This window comes from Molossus molossus, unplaced genomic scaffold, assembly GCF_014108415.1.
Source record: "Molossus molossus isolate mMolMol1 unplaced genomic scaffold, mMolMol1.p scaffold_m16_p_5, whole genome shotgun sequence".
Taxonomy (NCBI): Eukaryota; Metazoa; Chordata; class Mammalia; order Chiroptera; family Molossidae; genus Molossus; species Molossus molossus.
Window position 1 is genome coordinate 62,205,424 of NW_023425388.1, and position 19,645 is coordinate 62,225,068.

The 19,645-nt window shown below is 48.0% G+C and overlaps 1 protein-coding gene across 3 annotated transcripts in view; it reads right to left on the reverse strand.

Moving 5' to 3' along the window:
* Positions 1-19,645, reverse strand: part of KALRN (kalirin RhoGEF kinase) — a 593,373-nt gene that overhangs the window by 254,494 nt on the left and 319,234 nt on the right. For 2 of the 3 annotated variants that reach the window (XM_036242841.1, XM_036242842.1), the window contains exons 16-21: positions 18,919-19,038; positions 12,408-12,626; positions 9,295-9,444; positions 6,468-6,582; positions 2,384-2,499; positions 1,807-1,929 (exon numbers count right to left, since the gene is read on the reverse strand). In XM_036242841.1, coding sequence (XP_036098734.1) covers positions 1,807-1,929; positions 2,384-2,499; positions 6,468-6,582; positions 9,295-9,444; positions 12,408-12,626; positions 18,919-19,038 — 843 coding nt within the window. The remainder of the gene's footprint in view (positions 1-1,806; positions 1,930-2,383; positions 2,500-6,467; positions 6,583-9,294; positions 9,445-12,407; positions 12,627-18,918; positions 19,039-19,645) is intronic. The other variant, XM_036242843.1, reaches the window with a different exon arrangement.

The following is a 19,645-nucleotide window of genomic DNA, read 5'->3' on the forward strand; positions in this document are numbered from 1 at the left end:
GGTACAGAGGCAAGAAATATCAGGTATCTCGCAGACGGTAAGAAAGTGCATCTAGCCCGGCCGGTGTGGCTCAGTGGTTGAGCACTGACCTATGCACCAAGAGGTCGCCGGTTCGATTCCGAGTCAGGGCACATGCTCCGGGTGTGGGCCTGATCCCCAGTGGGGGACATGCAGGAGGTGGCCAATCTATGTTCTCTCTCATCAATGTTTTGCTCTCTCTCTAAAATCAATAAAGAAAAAAAAAGTTTTAAAAAGCAAAGAAAATACATCCATTCCACTGGAATTTTCATAAAAGGATAATTTTTTATTCTTTTATGTGAGGTGTAGGCTGTGGCGCTGCTGGGTGGAGGTACTGGAGAATCAGTGCAGTTCCTGAGCTGGGTGGAGATGTGACCACACAGTGCTTTAGGTGAGCAGCAATGAGGCGCCGATGGGTTGAAAGGAAAGAAAGGCCCAAGACACGAAACCCGAGTAGGCGGGTAACAGTGTAAGCAGAGCAGAGAGAGCTAGGAAGAAGATGGTCAAGGAAGAATGGATTTAGTTGACTAAATGATTCTCTGCATTTCCTCTTCGGTTGTGGACAGTTTCGGATCCTAGGAAGTTCAGGGTGTCTGCTCTGACCCATCCTGTGTGAGTAGGACCAGTGGAGCTGGTGCTATTTGGCTTGTTCAGGGCTCATTACTGACACTGTTTAGAGAGGGGTGGATAGATGCAAAGTGGGTAATTCCAAAGCTATTTCATTTGGATTTGGAAAGGGTTCTGGCCACCTGTCACCTTCCTGGTGCTGTTTGTTCTAGCTGGTACTGAAGTGAGCTTCCTATCTGACTGACAGCTTTTCACATTGGCTGAAAAGGCCAAAGGCTCACCAGAACGCAGGGGATGGCTTCCCGCTGTCAGGAGTTCACAGTGAGGACTCAACAAGCGGGCGACTGCTTCTGAAATGGCAGCTTCAGGAATGAGGCTAAGGGCCTGATTTTGCCACAGCAAACTAGAGGAACATTCACCGTCGTGTCAGAGGGATCTCTGGGCAGGATGGGCTCCCCTGGACTCACACAAAATCAACTCGTTCCCTGGGAAGAGCACCTGCCATGTGTGGAGTGAGGCCAAGAAAGGCCCTTGCAGGGCAGGGAGCGGGAGGGAGGGACAAGGAGGCTGCAAAGAGGGAACCCAGGCAGATCAGATTTTCATTCAGACCCAAGTGTCCTCGGATCAAATCCTGGTTGTGAAACCAGATGAAGAGGAGAGTTCCTCCATCCGCAGGGTTCTCTGCCTCAGTGAGAACGGAGGGTGAGCGTGTGGTGTGTGCACGTTTTGGTCTCCAAGGACCCCAGCCTGGCTCATTTGCAGGTCTGAGGCCAGACAGAAGAAGTACAGTAGACCCGTAAACAACATGGGTTTAAACTGGTAAACTCACCTGTGTTGTGAGCCCACCCACAGCCACCGGCTCTTCCCATAAGGTGGATTCTCCAAACCACTCGTTTTAAGAATAGGCAGCTAGGTGCGGATGCTCACCCAGCAACGTGCGTTTCACCTGAACACATCCCTGTGCCTTATTTGGTCCCACGGACCACAGCAGGTCCCAGGACCTGGAGCACGAAGAGGAGCATCTGGAAGCACAGTGCAGAGCTGGCTTCCTGCGCTCAGATGCTCTGCCCCTCGAGTTCCCAAGGACATGACCCTACCTGTGCTCCCCCCCCCCCCCCGAGGTTAAGCGTCTTCATGCCAGAGGCTGCTCTCCTGTCCGTAATGTGAAATTGGTCAGACTGGGGAGCTGGGCGGATCGGGAAGGCCCAGGGTGCGTCCTACCTTGGCAGGGCCCCTGAACTCCCCGTACTCCTTCAGCAGCTCCTGAGTCTCCTCTGGGCTCTCTCCGGTGGAGGTATGTGTTGAGAGGTAAAATTCACCTGTTTCTTGGATCCAGTCCAGCGCCTGCGGGAGAAACGACCCACCCAGTCCCCACGAAGTCAGCTGTCAGCAGGGGAACATGCCCTGCTACCCCGAAGGCTGCGGTTTGGGACAGCCTGACGGACCTGGGAAATTCCGGCACGATGCCAGTCACTGCGTAGCTGGGAAGCTGATTTTATGAACAAGCCTCTGTTAGACTCGAAATGTCCCACTGACAAAGAGAATGTCTTATCCGTTACACTGACCCAGTTTCATCGTGAGTTAGGGGTACTTTTCCCCCGAGTCTCCCCCCACTCTCTAAATGGAGTGTTTGGTGAAGGCTGAGGACGGACTGGCCTGCTCTCTCTCCTCTCTCACCTCCTCCCACCTCCTCTGCCCCAGCTGCTGCCATGGCCCTCTTCCGGATGTCCTGAGTCGGCCACCGTGGCCTCTGTCTGTCCCAGAGCCGAGGCAAAGCCAGGGAAAGCCCTGAACATACCTGCTTAGCACTGCGCTCAAACACCACGTACTGCTGGCACTGGTCCAACCGCCGCTTCTTCAGGGTCCAGAAGTGCAGGACGCGGTTCTCCCTCTGCAGGAGCTCACTCAAGATGGCTGTGGGCAGGGAGACGGCGCGGTCACAGAAGGCCCCGGACAGATCTGGCCGGCCGCTTCGGCCCAGCCCCACTGTGCCCGTCAGGCCTCCCCACAGGACTAGTGCAGGCATCAGGGGCAAGGGAGCCAGAGCATGGTCCAGACAGAATCTCCCAGAGGGGTGCAAGATGCGGGAGGCTGGAGCCTGTCCACGAGGCTCCATCAGTTAATGAGGAAAGAGTATGTCCCTAGGGTGACTTAAAAGTGACTGGTTCTTTTCATACCAATGCTAGTCCTTGAGGGTAAGAAACCAGAGGAAGTGTCAGTCCCTAAAATAACAGCTGACTCAGGTGGCCACTGGAGACTACAAGAGCAAATGGACTTGACGGAAATCCCAGCCATTGCTGAGAATTCTAGGACAGGATGAGAGGGAGCCGTGGCACCAGGGCCGGCGGGACGGCGTGGATAGGACAGGATGAGAGGGAGCCGTGGCACCAGGGCCGGCGGGACGGCGTGGATAGGACAGGGTGAGAGGGAGCCGTGGCACCAGGGTTGGTGGGACTGCGTGGATAGGACAGGGTGAGAGGGAGCCGTGGCACCAGGGCCGGCGGGACGGCGTGGATAGGACAGGGTGAGAGGGAGCCGTGGCACCAGGGTTGGTGGGACTGCGTGGATAGGACAGGGTGAGAGGGAGCCGTGGCACCAGGGCCGGTGGGACTGCGTGGATAGGACAGGGTGAGAGGGAGCCGTGGCACCAGGGCCGGCGGGACTGCGTGGATAGGACAGGGTGAGAGGGAGCCGTGGCACCAGGGCCGGCGGGACGGCGTGGATAGGACAGGGTGAGAGGGAGCCGTGGCACCAGGGTTGGTGGGACTGCGTGGATAGGACCGGGTGAGAGGGAGCCGTGGCACCAGGGCCGGCGGGACTGCGTGGAGAACCCGAGGCAGGTGCCACACTCCCTGCCCTGCACGTGCGGCTGTGCACACAGCACCGGAACAGCACAGCCTCAATTTTCAAACTTCTAAATCGTGGGCAAAAGGAAATTGTGCTGGAATCATGTCCACATGGAATCATGCCTCTAGGACTACACTGCCACATTGCTTTGGATCCGGTCATGAGAAAAACTGAAAGCTGGTCACGTTACCCATAATGAGGTTAGGCGGGAGGATATGAACAAGGCATAGGGCACCGCCGTGGGCCGTGGACGGGGTTCGTCCAAGGCATTCCGCTTCCTTTCTGTTTCAGGAGCAGCTGGCTACAGGGATAGATTTCCTAAGTGTTCTAATAGCAGGCTCTGCGCTCGAAACAATCACATTTATTTTGTGTTACATCTGTCTCCTCCTTGCTGCTAAACTATATTAGATACCAATAAAATACACAATAAGGATTTTATGAAAAATTAGTATGTATTAAGCCCCCTCGGTGAGGCAGGCACATATGTTGTGAGGCATGCACCACCGTCTCCCTTCTACAATGACGAGGCTGAGGTAAGGAGGGTGTAGGCGGTGCCGGGGGCATTCAGATGGGAAGGGTGGTGAGTCCTCAGCCACCACGTGGTCTCCAGGCTACTGGGGCTGTAAAACCCAAGCTACTCTGCTCTGCACCGGACACAGCCCAAATCGCAGTGTTTATGCTTAAAAGCTTTTGCTGATTTTGTGTACTTTGGATGCTCCATGGAAATCTGCTGCTCTGAGGGAGACTCTCTCCCCCCGTAGGCTGAGCGCTTGGATGGGCCCCGATTATTCACCTCTCCCTACACCTATGCCTTTGCCATGTAACTTTTTCGTTTTTCCCCAAAGAGACAAAGTGTGTTTTCTCACCCCTGACCACAGGCGCGGCCATGTGACTTGCTTTGGCAAAGGGGTTGCTAACAGATATCACATAGCAGGGGCCTGAAGTGTGCTGTGCACTGACCTTGCCTCTTGTCTCTGCCATGGACACTACACGCTCCCCTGGTAACTGCTGCCCCTTCCGCCGAGGTCCCAGAAGGAATACACGCGGAGCAGGCAACCTAACCTGCAGTGAAGGAGCCAGGCCAGCCCGGCTGAGACAGCCGATGCCCAGCCGACGGTCTCCTGAGCAACAGATGCTTACAGCTGCATTCCACTGACCGGTTCGGTCGTTGGGCAGCAGCAACCGCTCCCGCACAAACACTTAAGGGGCACTGCTCTGGGTCCAGCAGCTGGCGGAAAGGAAGCGGATGTAGGGAAGAGTGTAGTCCCCGCGCGGGCAGAAGCTTCAACTGGGCAAGTGAGTGAGAACCTATGTTTCCTTCAGTCTGTCTCCTAGTCAGAGCTTGGCCCATGGCAGCTGACAGAATTAACCTAGATCAGGCAAAAACCCTAGTGTTTCTGGTTTCATTTTACCTCTTCCCTTTTTTGTTAAAATATCCTTACCTGAGGATATTTTTCCATGGACTTTTAGACAGAGTGGAAGAGAGGGGCGGGGGAGATAGAGATATAGAGAGAGAAACATCTACGTGAGAGAGACACATGGGTTGTTGCCTCCTGTAGGACCCCTCCTGTAGGATGGAACCTGCAACCCAGGCACGTGCCCCTGACCGGGAATCAAACCTGAGACTAAGCTCTGAGCCAAACCGGCCGGGGCTACCCCTTTCTTAAAGCCTTTCCTGTGCCCTCATCCCCACGATGTTGGAGCAAACCCTGTTCTCTCTGGCTGCCTGCCCCCCTTAGCACATGGAGGTGTAGGTGGAGTGTCCGCTTTGAGCAGGCAGCTGGTCTCACCCAAGCCGCCACCTGCATTTGGAAGTCAGAACATATGCTCTGCAACGTGCAGGAAGGGAGGGTGACATCATGCCAGCCTCCCACTAGGTTGCTTGACCACAAACAGTAGCACACCTGGAAAAGAAGCCTGCTGCCTTCTTCTCTGTGGGGGACTTTGATTCCTAAATTCGTTCTTCCCATTGGCCTCTGACCTTCTCAGCTTCTCACGGCAGACCAGCCCCTCCCCCTGCCCTCCCACCACCCATTCAGCAGCTCTCCAAGCCTGTCCCCACCCCCTCCAAGTCAGCTTCGTTCCGCACTAGCCTCCCTAGCCTCAGCCTCCGGGGTTTTATTTCTCTGTTGTATCAAGACAACATTTGTTAACTTCTATACCCACTCAAAGGCGACTCTCTTCGTGGTCCAGAGTAAGTGAGTCCACCAATAGTAATTTATGCTTACTGTGGTCAGCTAATAGGTAGTTTTTAGAGGTTACTGATTTTTTCATACAATTACAAATGTTATAGGATTTAGAGATTATCTAGACCAGTGCTTATCTAAATTTTATGTGCACACAATTCGCCTGGTTGGGGTGGGGTCGGGAGCTCTTGCTAACATTCAGGTTGACTCAGTGGGTTCAGGTGGGACCTGAGATGCCATGTTTCTTACAATGATGTCAACACTGCTGGTCAGGGACCACATTTTAAGCAGCAAGAGTCTAGATATCTTTCTTTATGTTTAAATCAGGAAACTGAAGTTTAAAAAGCTTAAGCAGTAAGTAACAAAGCCAGGATTGAACTTGTCTCGTTCCCAGGCTGTAAGATACCCTAGCGCCGTGCTGTTTGATATGTCAGTCACATGTGGCTACTTAATGTAAATCGATTAATACGCAACAGAAGTAGAATCCTAGCTCCTCGGTCGCACGGGCGCGGCAAGCGCTCCACAGCCGTGCGTGCTCGCGGCCACTGACTGCGCAGCGCAGATACTGGCCACTTTGGTTGTCTCAGAAACTCCCATCAGACAGCACTGCTCTAGACGCTAAGATACGTGAAAAAGCTTTGGTGACCTTTTATCATCATTTTTCATTTCCCAATCTTGACGCATGTTTTAAAAATTCCCCGTGCATCATCACTGTCCACGCCTTCCCACATCTCATTCTTATTTATCCAGGGAGAAAACCCAGGAAATCTGAGAGGGCATGAAGACCAGGGACACGGCCTCTGGTCTGCACTGCTGAAGCGGCTCGTGGCCGGCACGTGTCACACTGACCTTTCACTTGCTGCTCGGGTCCCCGAGTATGGCTGGCGGCACTGGGCATGCTGACGTTGTTCCTGTGGATGTACTTGAGAAACACCTCGGCGTTCCGCCGTGCCAGGGTGCAGGCCTGCGGGAGACAGAGGTGTGAAGCCCCCGCACTTGAGTCCCGGTCCAGCAGGTGCATGGGGTCCAAGACCCCGGAGAAGGGGCTTCTGAAGCTCCGGGTGAGCAGAGCCCCGAGGCCACTCTGGTCCATGGACACTCCAGTCCCAATGCGAGAGGCTTGCCCTTTCACCAGTGAAGAACTGCTCCTGAGCCTCTCCCCTCCCATCACAGATAAGTCAGAAATCGCCATCCCCTGCCGAGGGTAAGTTGAGTCAGCCTTACTAACACTCACTCTCAGGCTGGGTTTTCTCTGCCACCAGAATGCCTCTTATATGCCCACTGGTGTAAGTCACTTTAAAATTAGTTTAGTTTAGAGTCGAGCAGGCATATTTGGGAAACAAGCCTATTAATCATACATTCCAAAGCTAAATGGATATTACCCACATTTAAAATTTCACCTGTCCATCAAATCAACCCCCACTTCAGTAACACGAATAAATATCCTGTTGCTGGGAAATACTGCTCTACCTCAAGGAATAAGAGCTGTGACACCACCCCTTTCAGACACGGCAGCAGGGGTGGCAGAGGGGACAGGTCTGTCCCATGATGCTGTACCCTGGAGGAACGGAGGCCATGGAAGGCAGGAGCCATGAAGCAAGGCAGGGCTAGAATCTAGGTCTACTGACGATATTTCTAGTTTCTCTCAAGACCACAGTTGTTCTGAATTTCTTGAAAAAGCAGTTTTTTCCTGATTGTAGAAGTAAGATAGAGTAGTCCGCTAATTTTTAATTTTTTTTTCTTTATTGATCTTAGAGAGGAAGGAAAGAGAGGGAGAGAGATAGAAACATTGATGAGAGAGAACATCGACTGGCCGCCTCCTGCATGCTCCCCACTGGGGATTTGGCCCACAACCTGGGTATGTGCCCTGATGGGAATCGATCTGGCGACCTCTTGGTACATGGGCGACGCTCAAACAGTGAGCCACACTGGCCGGGCAGGTCCACTAATTTTTAATCCAAAGTTTTCAGAATTAAATGATCTCTGGACAAAACTGTCAAGACGTAAAACCTGTGTTCACTTAGCATCTGATTCTGCAAATGATAGAGTAGAACATACTTTGAATGCTGTACCGGCACAACGGTGTCTGAGAGCTCTGGTGAGAGACATGAGCTCTGCCGCTGGACGGTGGTCAAAGGCTAAGGAACCCAGACAGGCGCACCGTGCGCCCGGAGGAGGCCAGGGGCCCATCCGCAGCCCACACTGCCCACCGCCCAGGGAGTCCCTCAGCCATACTTTCAGGCGCATGTGAAAAACATCTGACCAGCACATTTTTTTTTCTTCTTCAAAAGAAGCATTTAATTTTATAAAAAAATACCTTTATACCGCTATTTAAAACCTTTGATATGTTCTACTTACGTTGTTTGGTGTAAAATTTTGTTTTATAATAGAGGAGACTTTAAAAATCATCCTAAACCCTGTATAGAAGAATTTCTATTTAATGTCATTAGTGAGAGCTGATTCCTAAGGATCCTGACTGAATGCAAGTAAGACACCAGAGAGATGGGAGGAGGGCCGGGGAAGGCCATCTTAAAAAAGAACAAAAAAAAATCAAAGAGGTAGTCCAGCAGAGAAAATCCCTGATAAAAGAAAGGCAGATAATTAGAGAATTGTAGAAAATCAGTGGCAACATATTAGGGTATAAGAATTCTCTCTTGTATTTTCAGAAATCCGAGGGGAAGCAGAGCATGAAAGCAAGAACTCTGAGAGTAAACGGAGGCTGTAGATAAGTTTTAGCACAGAAGACTCGGTCAGAGAGAAGATCAAAGGCGGCCAGGAACCAGGGCTGGGAGGACCTCCCACACCGCTGGGAGCCTGTCCCAAGCAGCCCTGTGCCTCCTCCCTGGGGGGCTGGAGCTCTATTAGCAACAAAGAAACAGGATAAGACATTTCTCTCTGCATACAGCAGAATACAATGTTACAATGATCAGACATGGATCATTATTCATTAATTGATTAATTATTTATTTATTATCCTCACCTGAGGACATTTTTGCATTTTTGTCTGGATAGAGTGGGAGGGAGAAAAGGAGGGAGAGAGAGAAACATCAATGTGAGAGAGACACATTGAGTGGTTGCCACCCACATGACCCCAACCAGGGCCGGTGACAAGCTGCAACCGAGGTACATGCCCTTAGTGGAAACCGAACCCGGGACTCTCTAGTCTGTGGGCTGACGCTCTAACCGCTGAGCACACCCGCCAGGGCGGATCATTATTAAACTGATAAACAAAGAATAAGATGTCTCCATTTATTTCTTTTCATTCTTGCTCTAAATATTGCATTACCCATTTACAAAAGGTTTATTTTAAGTTGTTTTATATCTAGGTTTATATAGTTCAATGAGAAATATTTTAATAAACCGAACACAACTTAGTGAAAATATGTGTTTTTCTCAATTAACACGAGAGGGATATCAGGATATCCGCACACGGCACCAGTGGTAAATATTTGATGTGAGACCTTTCAGTCTTTCAAGTTAACCAGCCAATGTTTTCTCTATAAATACCTCCTTTTAGATAAGAAGCTAGAAAAAAAACAAGGGTAAGGATAGCCCGTATAAAGCAGTGGGTGTGAGAGAAAGGAGGAGGAGGAGGAGGAGGGAGAGGGAGAGAGAGAGAGAGGGAGAGAGGGAGAGAGGCTCAAGTCCCCGACCTTGGATGACAGTGTGCTCTGACCTTAAGAAAGGCCTCCTTTTGTTCCAAATGTTTACTGATGAGCGGAATGACGTGGTCGATCTCTGCCGCTGGCCCCAGTTTGTCTCGTCCACCACACCAGTCCTCATCTCTCCGGTATTCTTGCTCTAAGCTCTCCAGGACACTACAGACCTAACGAACCGTGGAAAGAAAAGACTCAGTAAATTACTCGGTTGGGAAGTCTTTTACGAGGACCTTTAGTGGAGAAAGCCCTGAGCAGATGCTCAACTTTCATTCGAAGTGCAGCTTTCCCCGGAGGCTATGCAGTGGCCCTAGGACAGTTAACAGGGGTCCAGGAGGCGGCGAGATCCAGCTTCTGGACCTTGGGAGACAGTCTGGGACTGAGATGTGGATTTTGGAATCATCTTCTGACAGTTGATGGCTAAAGGCTGAAGCTGTGGAGATTGGTGATATCCCCTAGGGATACTATGTAGAAGATAAACTAGTAACTTTTAAGGGCTTTTAAAACTATATTAAATTGCTCTAACTTTATGATAACTCTGTGAATTAGGTAGGACAGGAAAATGAGGTGTGGAGAAAATACTCGGGTTGCCCAAACATCTGTAATGGCCCTACAGGAAGTAGTTTCAAGCAGAGGTAAAGAAGGAACTTGCTATATATTGTGTGATTTATGGGCCATAAATATCTTTCCCCTCCCTGAGGAAAATGTCCCAGCAAAAATGTATCAAGATACTACTCTATGGGAATGACATCTCTGTGCCTTCTACTGCAAAATGTACATTTCCTTCAGAGGGATAGCCTAAAAGAGAGTTAAGGAGCTTTTTCTTTTCAAAAAATGCTGAGAGGCCATGCTCTAAAGGACCTTATACGTGAACTTGTAAGAAAGCAAAAGCATTCTGAATGGAGCTTGGAGGGACAGGTTGAGTGTAACCGTAGGAGACCGGGCAGCCTAGCGCCAGGGCCTGGGGACGGATGCGGGACATAGACACTCCTGTTCCCAGCCTCTCCTTCAGTAGGCTTTGCTTACTCGCTTGGCTACGGCAGCAGGCGAGAGCAGCTATTACCCTTGGCCTCCTCTGACTGCGAAAGTCATCCTTTTTGATGAAGAGTGTCGCATTAGACAGGACGTTTACTGAGTTATGAACTGAGCTGAAAGATGCCCCCGCCAGGACACTCTCGTAGCCAACAAGCTTCCCACGCGTGAGAGGCCTGTCCTGGACTCGAGCTGCCTTCTCCAGCACCTCACCTCTCCTTAGGCAACGCACGAAAACATCTGGCATGGCTCACTTCTTGAGAGAAAACACGATAGACGTTAAAAAAAAAGTTCTTGACTCCTGTCCTGTGACGGTATTAGACTTAAAACCAATCAGTTCGGAAGCTGAAAAGATGATCAAGCGTACATCTTATTTAATAGGTGGAGAAACAGAAATTTTGAGAGATAAAGTGACCTTTGGTAAAGTTCATTCAGGATCAAATTTCCTGACTCTTAATCTAGTGCTCTGTTCCCTCAGTAGCTTAATCCATCTCAAATTAAAATTTGTGTGTGACAGTAGACAGGGTAAGCCTCATTTTTATATGAATATTGTTTTCCAGAATCATCTGTTTAAAAGACTTTACTTATTAAATTGCTTTGTTAAAAATTAACTGATTGTATATTTGGGGGTCTACTCCTGGAACCTCTATTCTGTTCCATTGAGTCTCTTCTTACACCCGGTACCATTCTGTCTTGATCTCTGCAGCTTTAGGGTAAGTCTCAGAATCAAGTAGTATAACTCCTTCAACTTTGCTCTTCCTTCTCAAAATTGTTTTGGCTACTCTGGGTTCTTTGCATTTCCATGTAAATCTGTGAATCAGCATATCGATTTTTAAAAAAATGCTCGCTGGAATTTGGAAGGGATTGTGCTGAATGTATTGGTCAGCTGTGGATGCTCCTTGTCCTCTTTGTCCACTGCTCCCACTTCTGGGCCATCCAAGGCGCCGTCTCCCTAAGCAACAGGGGGAAGGATGGAGACGAGGTACGAGACTGGAACACTGGCTGCGGGCCCTGGAGAGACACTCTGCATTTGCTCCTAGACACTTCCCATGCTCCTACCAGCCATCCGGAAGACAATGTTTCTCTGATCTATGTCTCCTAGGGAGCAGCTGGAATGAGGAAAAGTATTTTATACTGAATAAAATTACTTCTGTTTTAAACCTCTATTTCATGGAAAGAATTCCCTAATAGCAACCCAATCATTTACAAATCCTTTTAGCTCTCATGCAAATTGCTGTACAGATGTAATGGTCATGGGTCTGCATCTTTATGGCCCTGCTGTGTATATGTCCTGCCTATCCTCCCACAGTGACACCATCCTGCCAGTTAGGCTCATAGTTCTCCATTGACAAGGAGCTGTGTTTCCGGTTAGACTGGGAGCCCTATGAGTAAAAGAACTGTATGTTTTTCAAGCAATGCATAGTTGCCTGCTTGTGGCAGATGAGATTATGTTCAGAAAATTGTCACTCTCCTCTCCCAACTTCCATAGGAGACGTACACTTCTCTGCATCATTGATGTTGGCTTGGCCACATGACTTGTTTTGGCCAAAAGGATGTTAGAGCACGTGACATAAGTAGAGACTTGAAATGCACATTCACAGATTTTGGGCTCTTACACTCCTGCCTTTCACTCTAAACGTGCCCCTTGTAGCTGCTGCTCAAGGAGGATGAGAGACAAGGGACCAGATCTAGTCCCAACCTGCAGCCTGGAGCCAATTCTACCAAACTCAGCCAAGACAAGAATATGAATGCGAATTGTTTCATGCCACTGAGTTTTGGGATAATTTGTTATACAGCGTTATTGTGACAACAACTGACTAATATACCACTCCAATCTTCTAATCTAGCATTTCTATTTCGATAGCAAGATCCAATGAGTTTGAGAAATTTATAAGAAACAAGTTTCACAGTCCATTTCTCGAATGGAAAGCATTATAAGGAAGCCAACCATGGTGTTTCCACAAATTCTTCTCCTACTCTCAAAGGTTAGTGCCAAGAGGACCCGCTTCTTGCTGTGGTAGGTATTGCAGATTTACAGTGTGAGGCAGAAAACAATCCTCCGTCAGTCCCAGCCTCACACATCCCACAGCCTTTCCCTCACCTGTTCAGAAGTTTTGTAAAAGGCCACGGAGGCATTGACCAGTTTCAGCCGGTCTTCCATCTTCAGCATGAGCTGCTGCCAGTGGAGGGCCACCTTCTCGGCACATTCCCGGATGGCGTCTGCATCGTAGTGGCCAGCCTGCAGCAGCGCCTCGGCTTTCTGCTGTACCTGCAGGGCGCTCTGGTGCGTCTTCTGCAAGGAAGTGGCATGAAAGAGGGACTGGGCACAAGGGGAGGAGAGAAAGGTCCATGGGAACGACCCAGGCGTGGTATGGGAGGGGGTGGAGTGAGGCGTGAGTGGAAAGATGCAGAGAAGTTAAAGAGCTTTAAATGACGGATTCAAACATTTTGTCATGATGACTAATACATCATCATTTTTAAAGCATTTTTTAAAAAAGAATATCATACATTTTCATTAACTAATTGCTCAGGTCCCTAACTTCTGTCCCCACTGCTTTCTCTTCTACTTGTATCACTCTGGGTCTTAAAGACATTTCAGTGTCTGTGGCAGAGAAACAACAGTTGTGTATAAATCTGCTCTCTGATTGGCTCACACATGAGTCAAATTTCCTTTTCAAATCTAATCATAAAATTGATCATCATAATGCATTTTCAAAGGTTACCGCTGTTGTCCCATTTTACAGAACAAATAAACACAGCACATAAGAAATCCCCATGTGACACAAATCTGAGCCAACAGCACAATCATTTTAAATATTAACGTCAGTTGGAAAGGATTCCAGTAGAAGGAATACAGTTGGTAGGTTAATAAAGCGGAAGAACAGCGCCTCACACCATCCCTGAGCAACCTCACCAAGGGAACAGAGCAGTGCCGTAGGCAGTTCGGCTCAACACACAATTCCCACATTACTACATTGTTTATGTTTGCCTATATGTTTTTCTTCAGGCGCAAAGTGGTTTGCATCCTCTGAGTTCACATTAACTGTAGGTGTAGGAGGTGGGGAGACCAGGCTAGAGGACTGTGTGGCCAGGAGAGCACCAATGGGACTAAAATGGATTAAAATGAAAGACCGATGTGGATGAGCCACACGACTTCAAGAGCTGACAGTATTCCAGCCTCGGAGGCTGGGATCATCTCAGCTCAAAGCACAGCCTGCATCTGGCCTTGGCACTTTCAGGCAAGTGCAGCTCGGCTGGCTGTGAGGAGCAGCTAGAAGTCCAGTAACTGACTCCAGAAGGATTTCCGCCCTTCATCCTGGCAGCAGTGCTGGACAGTTCCCAAGAGCAGGTCCACCCTGCACTCCCTACGTGTGAGTGTACCTCCTTTTTCACCTCTGCCTCCCCCTTTGCCCTCATCCCACATGGCAGTCCCACCGCCCTATTTATTTTTTCCTGTTGACCACCTTCTGCCTGCCCTTCCCTGCCTCCAGAGCCCGCACCCAGCGTGAGCCCTGGGAGCCCCACCTCCCCTAGGCCTAGGCTCCTTTCTCCTCTTGCTTGCCACTGCGTCAGCCTTAGCCTGATGGCCACAGCACTTCGTTCCTAGTGGCTGAACACAGCTGGAAAAAGTAAACTCTGAGCAGCAACGACCCCACTATAAACCCCTGGTTTCTTTCTCTGTGTTACTTATTAACGGCATTTCCTTTTCCTGGATCCTAAAGGCAAAGGTACCCCAAGGCCCATTCTTGCCTTTTTTTTCCCTTCTTTATTTTTACTTTTGCAGAGCTCTCATCTAGTTCCTTGACTTCTACGATTTCCTCTTTGTAAATGACTCCCAGCCTACGTCTCTCACCCCGACATCTGACCCTGATCTTCAGTTGTCAGGGTTGAGGGCAGCTGCACCCAGGTCAGCAGCACGGACTCGGTGGATCTGTCTGGCGGCCCACCTTAGTGGCTCACTAAGATGCCTTCTCAGGGAAGGAAGCGAACGGTCTCCCTAGAGAGGAGGAACGCTCCCCAGCGAATGTGTTTCCACTACCCTGTCAGGGCCTTCTCCTTCCTCCCAGACACCTCCTCAAGTTCCACATCTAAAACTAGACCCCTCCTCCTCCTCCTGAAACAGTCTTCCAGGGCAGTTTCCCTTCTGCGGACGGTGCCCTCCTTGACGCGCCTGACATTACAGCCTCACCGTCCCCTTGTCTGCTCCTCACCCTTGATCTAGACCGCTGTGCTGGCCACCTGGCTAGTCATCTTGCCTTCCTTCAACCCACCCCTTACATTGCTGACTGACAATTTTCTGTGAAGGGAAGTGCTTGGGTTACGTGACTTCTGACATACTTTCCAGCTCTACAATGCTAATTTTGTGCTATAAACACCTCTCTCTTATTTCAATACAAAAGCCCTCAGTAGTTCCCTCACTGCTGTGGAATTAAGCCCAAATTTTACAGGATGGCATCAAAAGCCACCCATAACGTGGTCCTAACTGCTTCCATACCGTCATCACCTACGACTCCCTTACAGAAACGCCGTGAAAACGCACCATGCACTTTTTTGGTTTTGCTGCCCTCATTCTTCCTGCCTGCAATGAACCCCCCTTAGCCTCTCCCCATCTGTGTTCCAGTTACCCTCTGAGACTCAGCCCAGGCCCGACCTCCTTCAGAGAAGCCTTTCCAGACAGCCGGAGCCTCACTGAAAACCACCCTCTTCTGAACTACATGGCTCATCCACCACTTGGCCGATTCTCCTGATTTATTCTGTGAAACTCAGGCAAGGACCATTCAAACACCCACTGAACAGCTGTCACTGAGCCGAGTGTGCATTCGGTCCTAGGCTTTGTGCTTGTGCATATTTTTTTCTAGTTCTCATGACACCTCCACAAGGTAGACGTTACTATTCCCACTTCTCAGATTAAGAAACTAAGGCTCAGGCTGGTCAAGTGACTTGCTCAAAAACGTACAACCAACGAAGTGGTAAAACCAAGAATAAGATTCAGGTTTGATCTATTCCCAAACCAATGTCCTCTCTACTGTATCACATCCCATCGTTTTATCTCTAGCCATCAGAACAGTATCTACTGCACCTCATTTAGAGGAAGGGTTCACCAAATGAACATTTAGTGGTTATGATAATTATCTAGCCTCTCCTCATTATCTGAAACCAGCATATAATTGTCATCATAACCCTGTTATTATGTCTTTTTCTCTGTCAGTGGAGGAGTAACTTTAATTTTCCTATAATTTATGCTGTGTAATAAATCCTCTTCTTCATTCTAAAACTCATTATCATGTCACAGTACTGGGAAACCCTTCCTCTTTTAATTTCCAAAATGATAAACTCTTATGTATGTGATATATGACATAATCTTTGCATTGCTAGGTTTGAGACATTATTTTGCATTTATTTGTGCTCTTTATCTAATCCTGTTGAGTGCTATATCTTTAAGACATGGATTATCGAGAATGTTAATATTTAGTAGCAGAACATGTTAGAAAATGGAACCAAATCGATTGAATTTATCATCCAGCTATAACTGGATAAGTATTACAAACTATTCTTGCCATAATGCTCAAGCTTAAAATGCATAAGAGGATTTCAAATAAAAATGGAATTTAAAACTGAGCCTGTCTCTATGATGTTCATACTCCTTGAAGACAAATCAGTCACATTTTGGAAACTAACAAGTAATAATCGGGTTTGTTGATAAAAGCTATGCTTCTGAGTGCTGGGTACTACTCTGCTCTGAATGGCTCTGGGATTTTTCCTGAAACCAAGGCTACGTCAGGTAGAAATTATGACCACCTTTAGCAAGACCAAAACCTTCAAACTGATGAGGCCACCCAAGCTAGCATGAGTAAAACCTGGTTTGCTATTGACAGGCCTAGTATATGCCTATTTTCTTACTTATTTGTTAATAATTCCCTCCTTCACTCTCTCTCTTTTTTTTAATCCTTACCTGAGGGTATTTTTCCATTGATTTTCAGATAGAGTGGGAGGGAGGGAAGGAGAGAGAGAGAGAAACATTCATGTGTGAGAGAGACACACTAATTGGTTGCCCCCTGCATGACCCCAACCAGGGTTGGGGATCGAACCACAACTGAGGCACATGCCCTTGACCTCAAGACTCTTTGGTCTGTGGACCGACAGTCTTAACTGCTGAGCCAAACCGGTTAGGACCCTCCTTCACTCTTAAACGTGTCTCTATTGCCTGGCTGGTGTGGCTCAGTGGTTGAGTGGCTCAGTGGTTGAGTGGCTCAGTGGTTGAGTGGCTCAGTGGTTGAGCGTCGACCCATGCACCAAGAGGTCGCCAGTTCAATTCTCGGTCAGGGCACATGCCCAGGTTGTGGGCCAAATCCCCAGTGAGGGGTGTGCAGGAGGCAGCCAATCGGTGTTCTCTCTCATCAATGTTTCTATCTGTCTCCCTCTCCCTTCCTCACTCTCTAAAATCAATAAAGAAAAAAAAGTGTCTCTATTATATATGGAATCTAGAAAACAAAAAAAAAACTGACAAAAGTGTCTCTATTTTAGCAATAAAATACGTGATCACCCTACCTATTTTATTTTGTAACAATTTTATTTTCCCTTCTGGAACCCAGAGTTCTTTCCTAGGGCCTAAGAAGTCAAATTATGTTCTCTATCAGCAATCATTGCAAAGGCCTTTGGTAACACCATCAGAATGGGTTAAGCCAAACCAGGCTAGTTAGATCTGCTTTCAAATTGCTCGTATTGTCCCTAGCATATTCCCCCACCCCGTGCAGAACCTGGAGTAAACTGACAAGTTTAGGGAGAAGCACAAGGCCACCTGAAGGAGTGCACGTTGACATTCTGGTTCTGTTCTCTTCATTACTCCAGCCATGCTGCAGACCCTGCCTACCTTGCATTCCCAAGACCTTTCAGAAATCCTATCTGCTCTGCCATGTCCTCTTGGAAACACAGACATAAACTCTACAGGGGCCTCCATCTCAACATCCATTCCAAGAATATCTGATCAAGTTGCACCTAGGCAATGAAGAGACATCTATGCTCAGGGAGCCTTTATTCTTTAAGGATGCAACAGTGTCCACCACAAATGAACACATGCTGCACAGCAAGTCGTGACATTGAATCATTTCGATAGCATGGCAAATGCATTTACCCACTGTTTTCTAGCTCAGTGAGATGCTCAATCGTGTCATGACGCTTGGTTTTACTTTCCCAACATCTGATGGAGGGACTGAAAAGTTAATTACCTGCCAGGCATATAAACCTTCACATGCAAGATAAACAAGGAAGCGGTGTGGCCCAGAGTTGTTTGCTCTCTGCCTAGCATCCCTCGCAGCGTCCTGGCATCCCTCCAGTCTGACTGACACACCTCTGTTCTCTGCAATGCCCCTCTCCATGGGCCCTGTCCACTGTGTGCCCGATTCCTGACTGTCACCCCAATCCTGGTTTTTCTTTCTAGTGAACAGGGCCCAGCACTGTCAGGTGGGGCATGCCGGTGGAATGCAAGAGACAGCTAATGATAATAAAACTCTCCTGTGGTTAATTCTTCCTTAGAAAATTATTTGCTCATGCTGTATGGGTGATATCCAGTTTATTTTAAAATCCTAAATCCTAGACAGTACCCTAGTACTAGCAGCACTAGTATATCTGATAGGAGATATCAGAAATCTTATACAAACATGTCATTCATGTTCATGCTATTTCACACATATAAGATGGATTTTAGAAAATTAAATGATTCAGATCAATCAATACTAGTTTAGAAAATGAGAAGCAATCGATTGAATTATTGTATTAAACATATACAAGTTAAAATTGTATCTTTGTGGTGGAAAATTCTCATTAACGATATTATTTTTTGCAGAAGATAATGCCTTTGCATTTCTTACACACTCAGAAGTCAGTCCAAAATTGCATTGAACCAAAAATGAGGAACGTCTTTGAAGTTTTCACTTTTTATCTCTTTTCCCATTGGTACTGAACTTATTTTATTTTTAATATTGTTCCCATTTCCTACTCTTTTCCCCCACACCACTCTAAAGCAATCAGCTCAGGTCCCTTTGGGAAGGATAATGTTCTAGCAGAAAAGATCATTAAAGGTATTATTTAAAGCAAGATAAAATCTATATCAGATTATCACAGGTGGCGTTTTCTTATAAAGCAGCAGCACTGGACAACTGCTCTCAGTGAAGCGAGCCATCCAGTGCCCTCAGCTCCTGTGATCACTGTTCTTGTTAAAAGGCAGAATCTGACAATGGAATCAGCCTGACATGTAAACTAAACATTTGAAAACAAAATCCTAACTTACTAATGACTTTTGCACTTGTTTATCCTCAATTCCGTGTGATCTTTACATTTCTCACATGGTGCATAGTCCATAATGACTTAAATATTCAATGTACCAGGGGCCTTGAAGGTTAAAGGTAGCAGTGTGTAAGAACTTGTCTTCTAAGACCAGGCCTCCTTGGGGTGATGAACCCTGCATTTGCTTCTCCATCAATCCCCGGGCAGTAGGGAGGCTACTGGACTGTTTCACTAGAAGAGTAAGGGCTTCATGACACAAAGGCATGCCCACCCTGCTTGAACCACAGAGCAGAAGGGAAGGGAGCCATGCAGCCAGATTTGGGTGTTACCTCGATGGCCAATTGGAACTGCTCGTGCTCCCGCTGCAGCTGCTCCGCTTCGGACAACGAGCTGGCGTTGACCAGGCTGGCGTTGAGCATGGACTCCCCGTTGCGGATCCATCCCAGGACCTAGGGCGGCGCGACAGGAACACCGGTGAATGGCCCTCAAAGCTTCCCCAGAGCTGCTGCCTTCTCTGACGGGCCCTCAGTCAGAGAGCTCACTCTCTTCTACCCACAGCTGGAGCGAGTCCAGGACGGGTCTAGGTGATTAAAATGGTCATCTTTCTAATCTTACCTGGAACCCTGTGCCATAGGTACTGATTTTAAGGACAAACCGCATTCCTAGCTTCCTATATTCTTTCCTACCCTTATCATCCCTGTCCCAACGTTCTCACCCACTTATTTTAAACATTACTTTATCTGATTGCATTGTATGTATGTTTCTGAAGTTCCTCTTGGAACACAGAACAGTATAAATAAATCAACTCCCTCTGTTGGTATCCTTTTCTCTTTTAAAGGCCCATTTTAAATATCAATAATGTCTTGATACCTAATTACTCCCATTAGAAGCAATGTCTTTGTCATCCAGCCCAACCACATCATTTTGTAGCTTTGTGGCACTCACCACAGACTGCCTCTGGTCAGTTATTGGGACCTATGTTTCATTTCTCCCTTAGAATGTAAACTTTCAGAAAAGTAGAGAATTATTTCAGTCATATTTTCATTTCATACAATG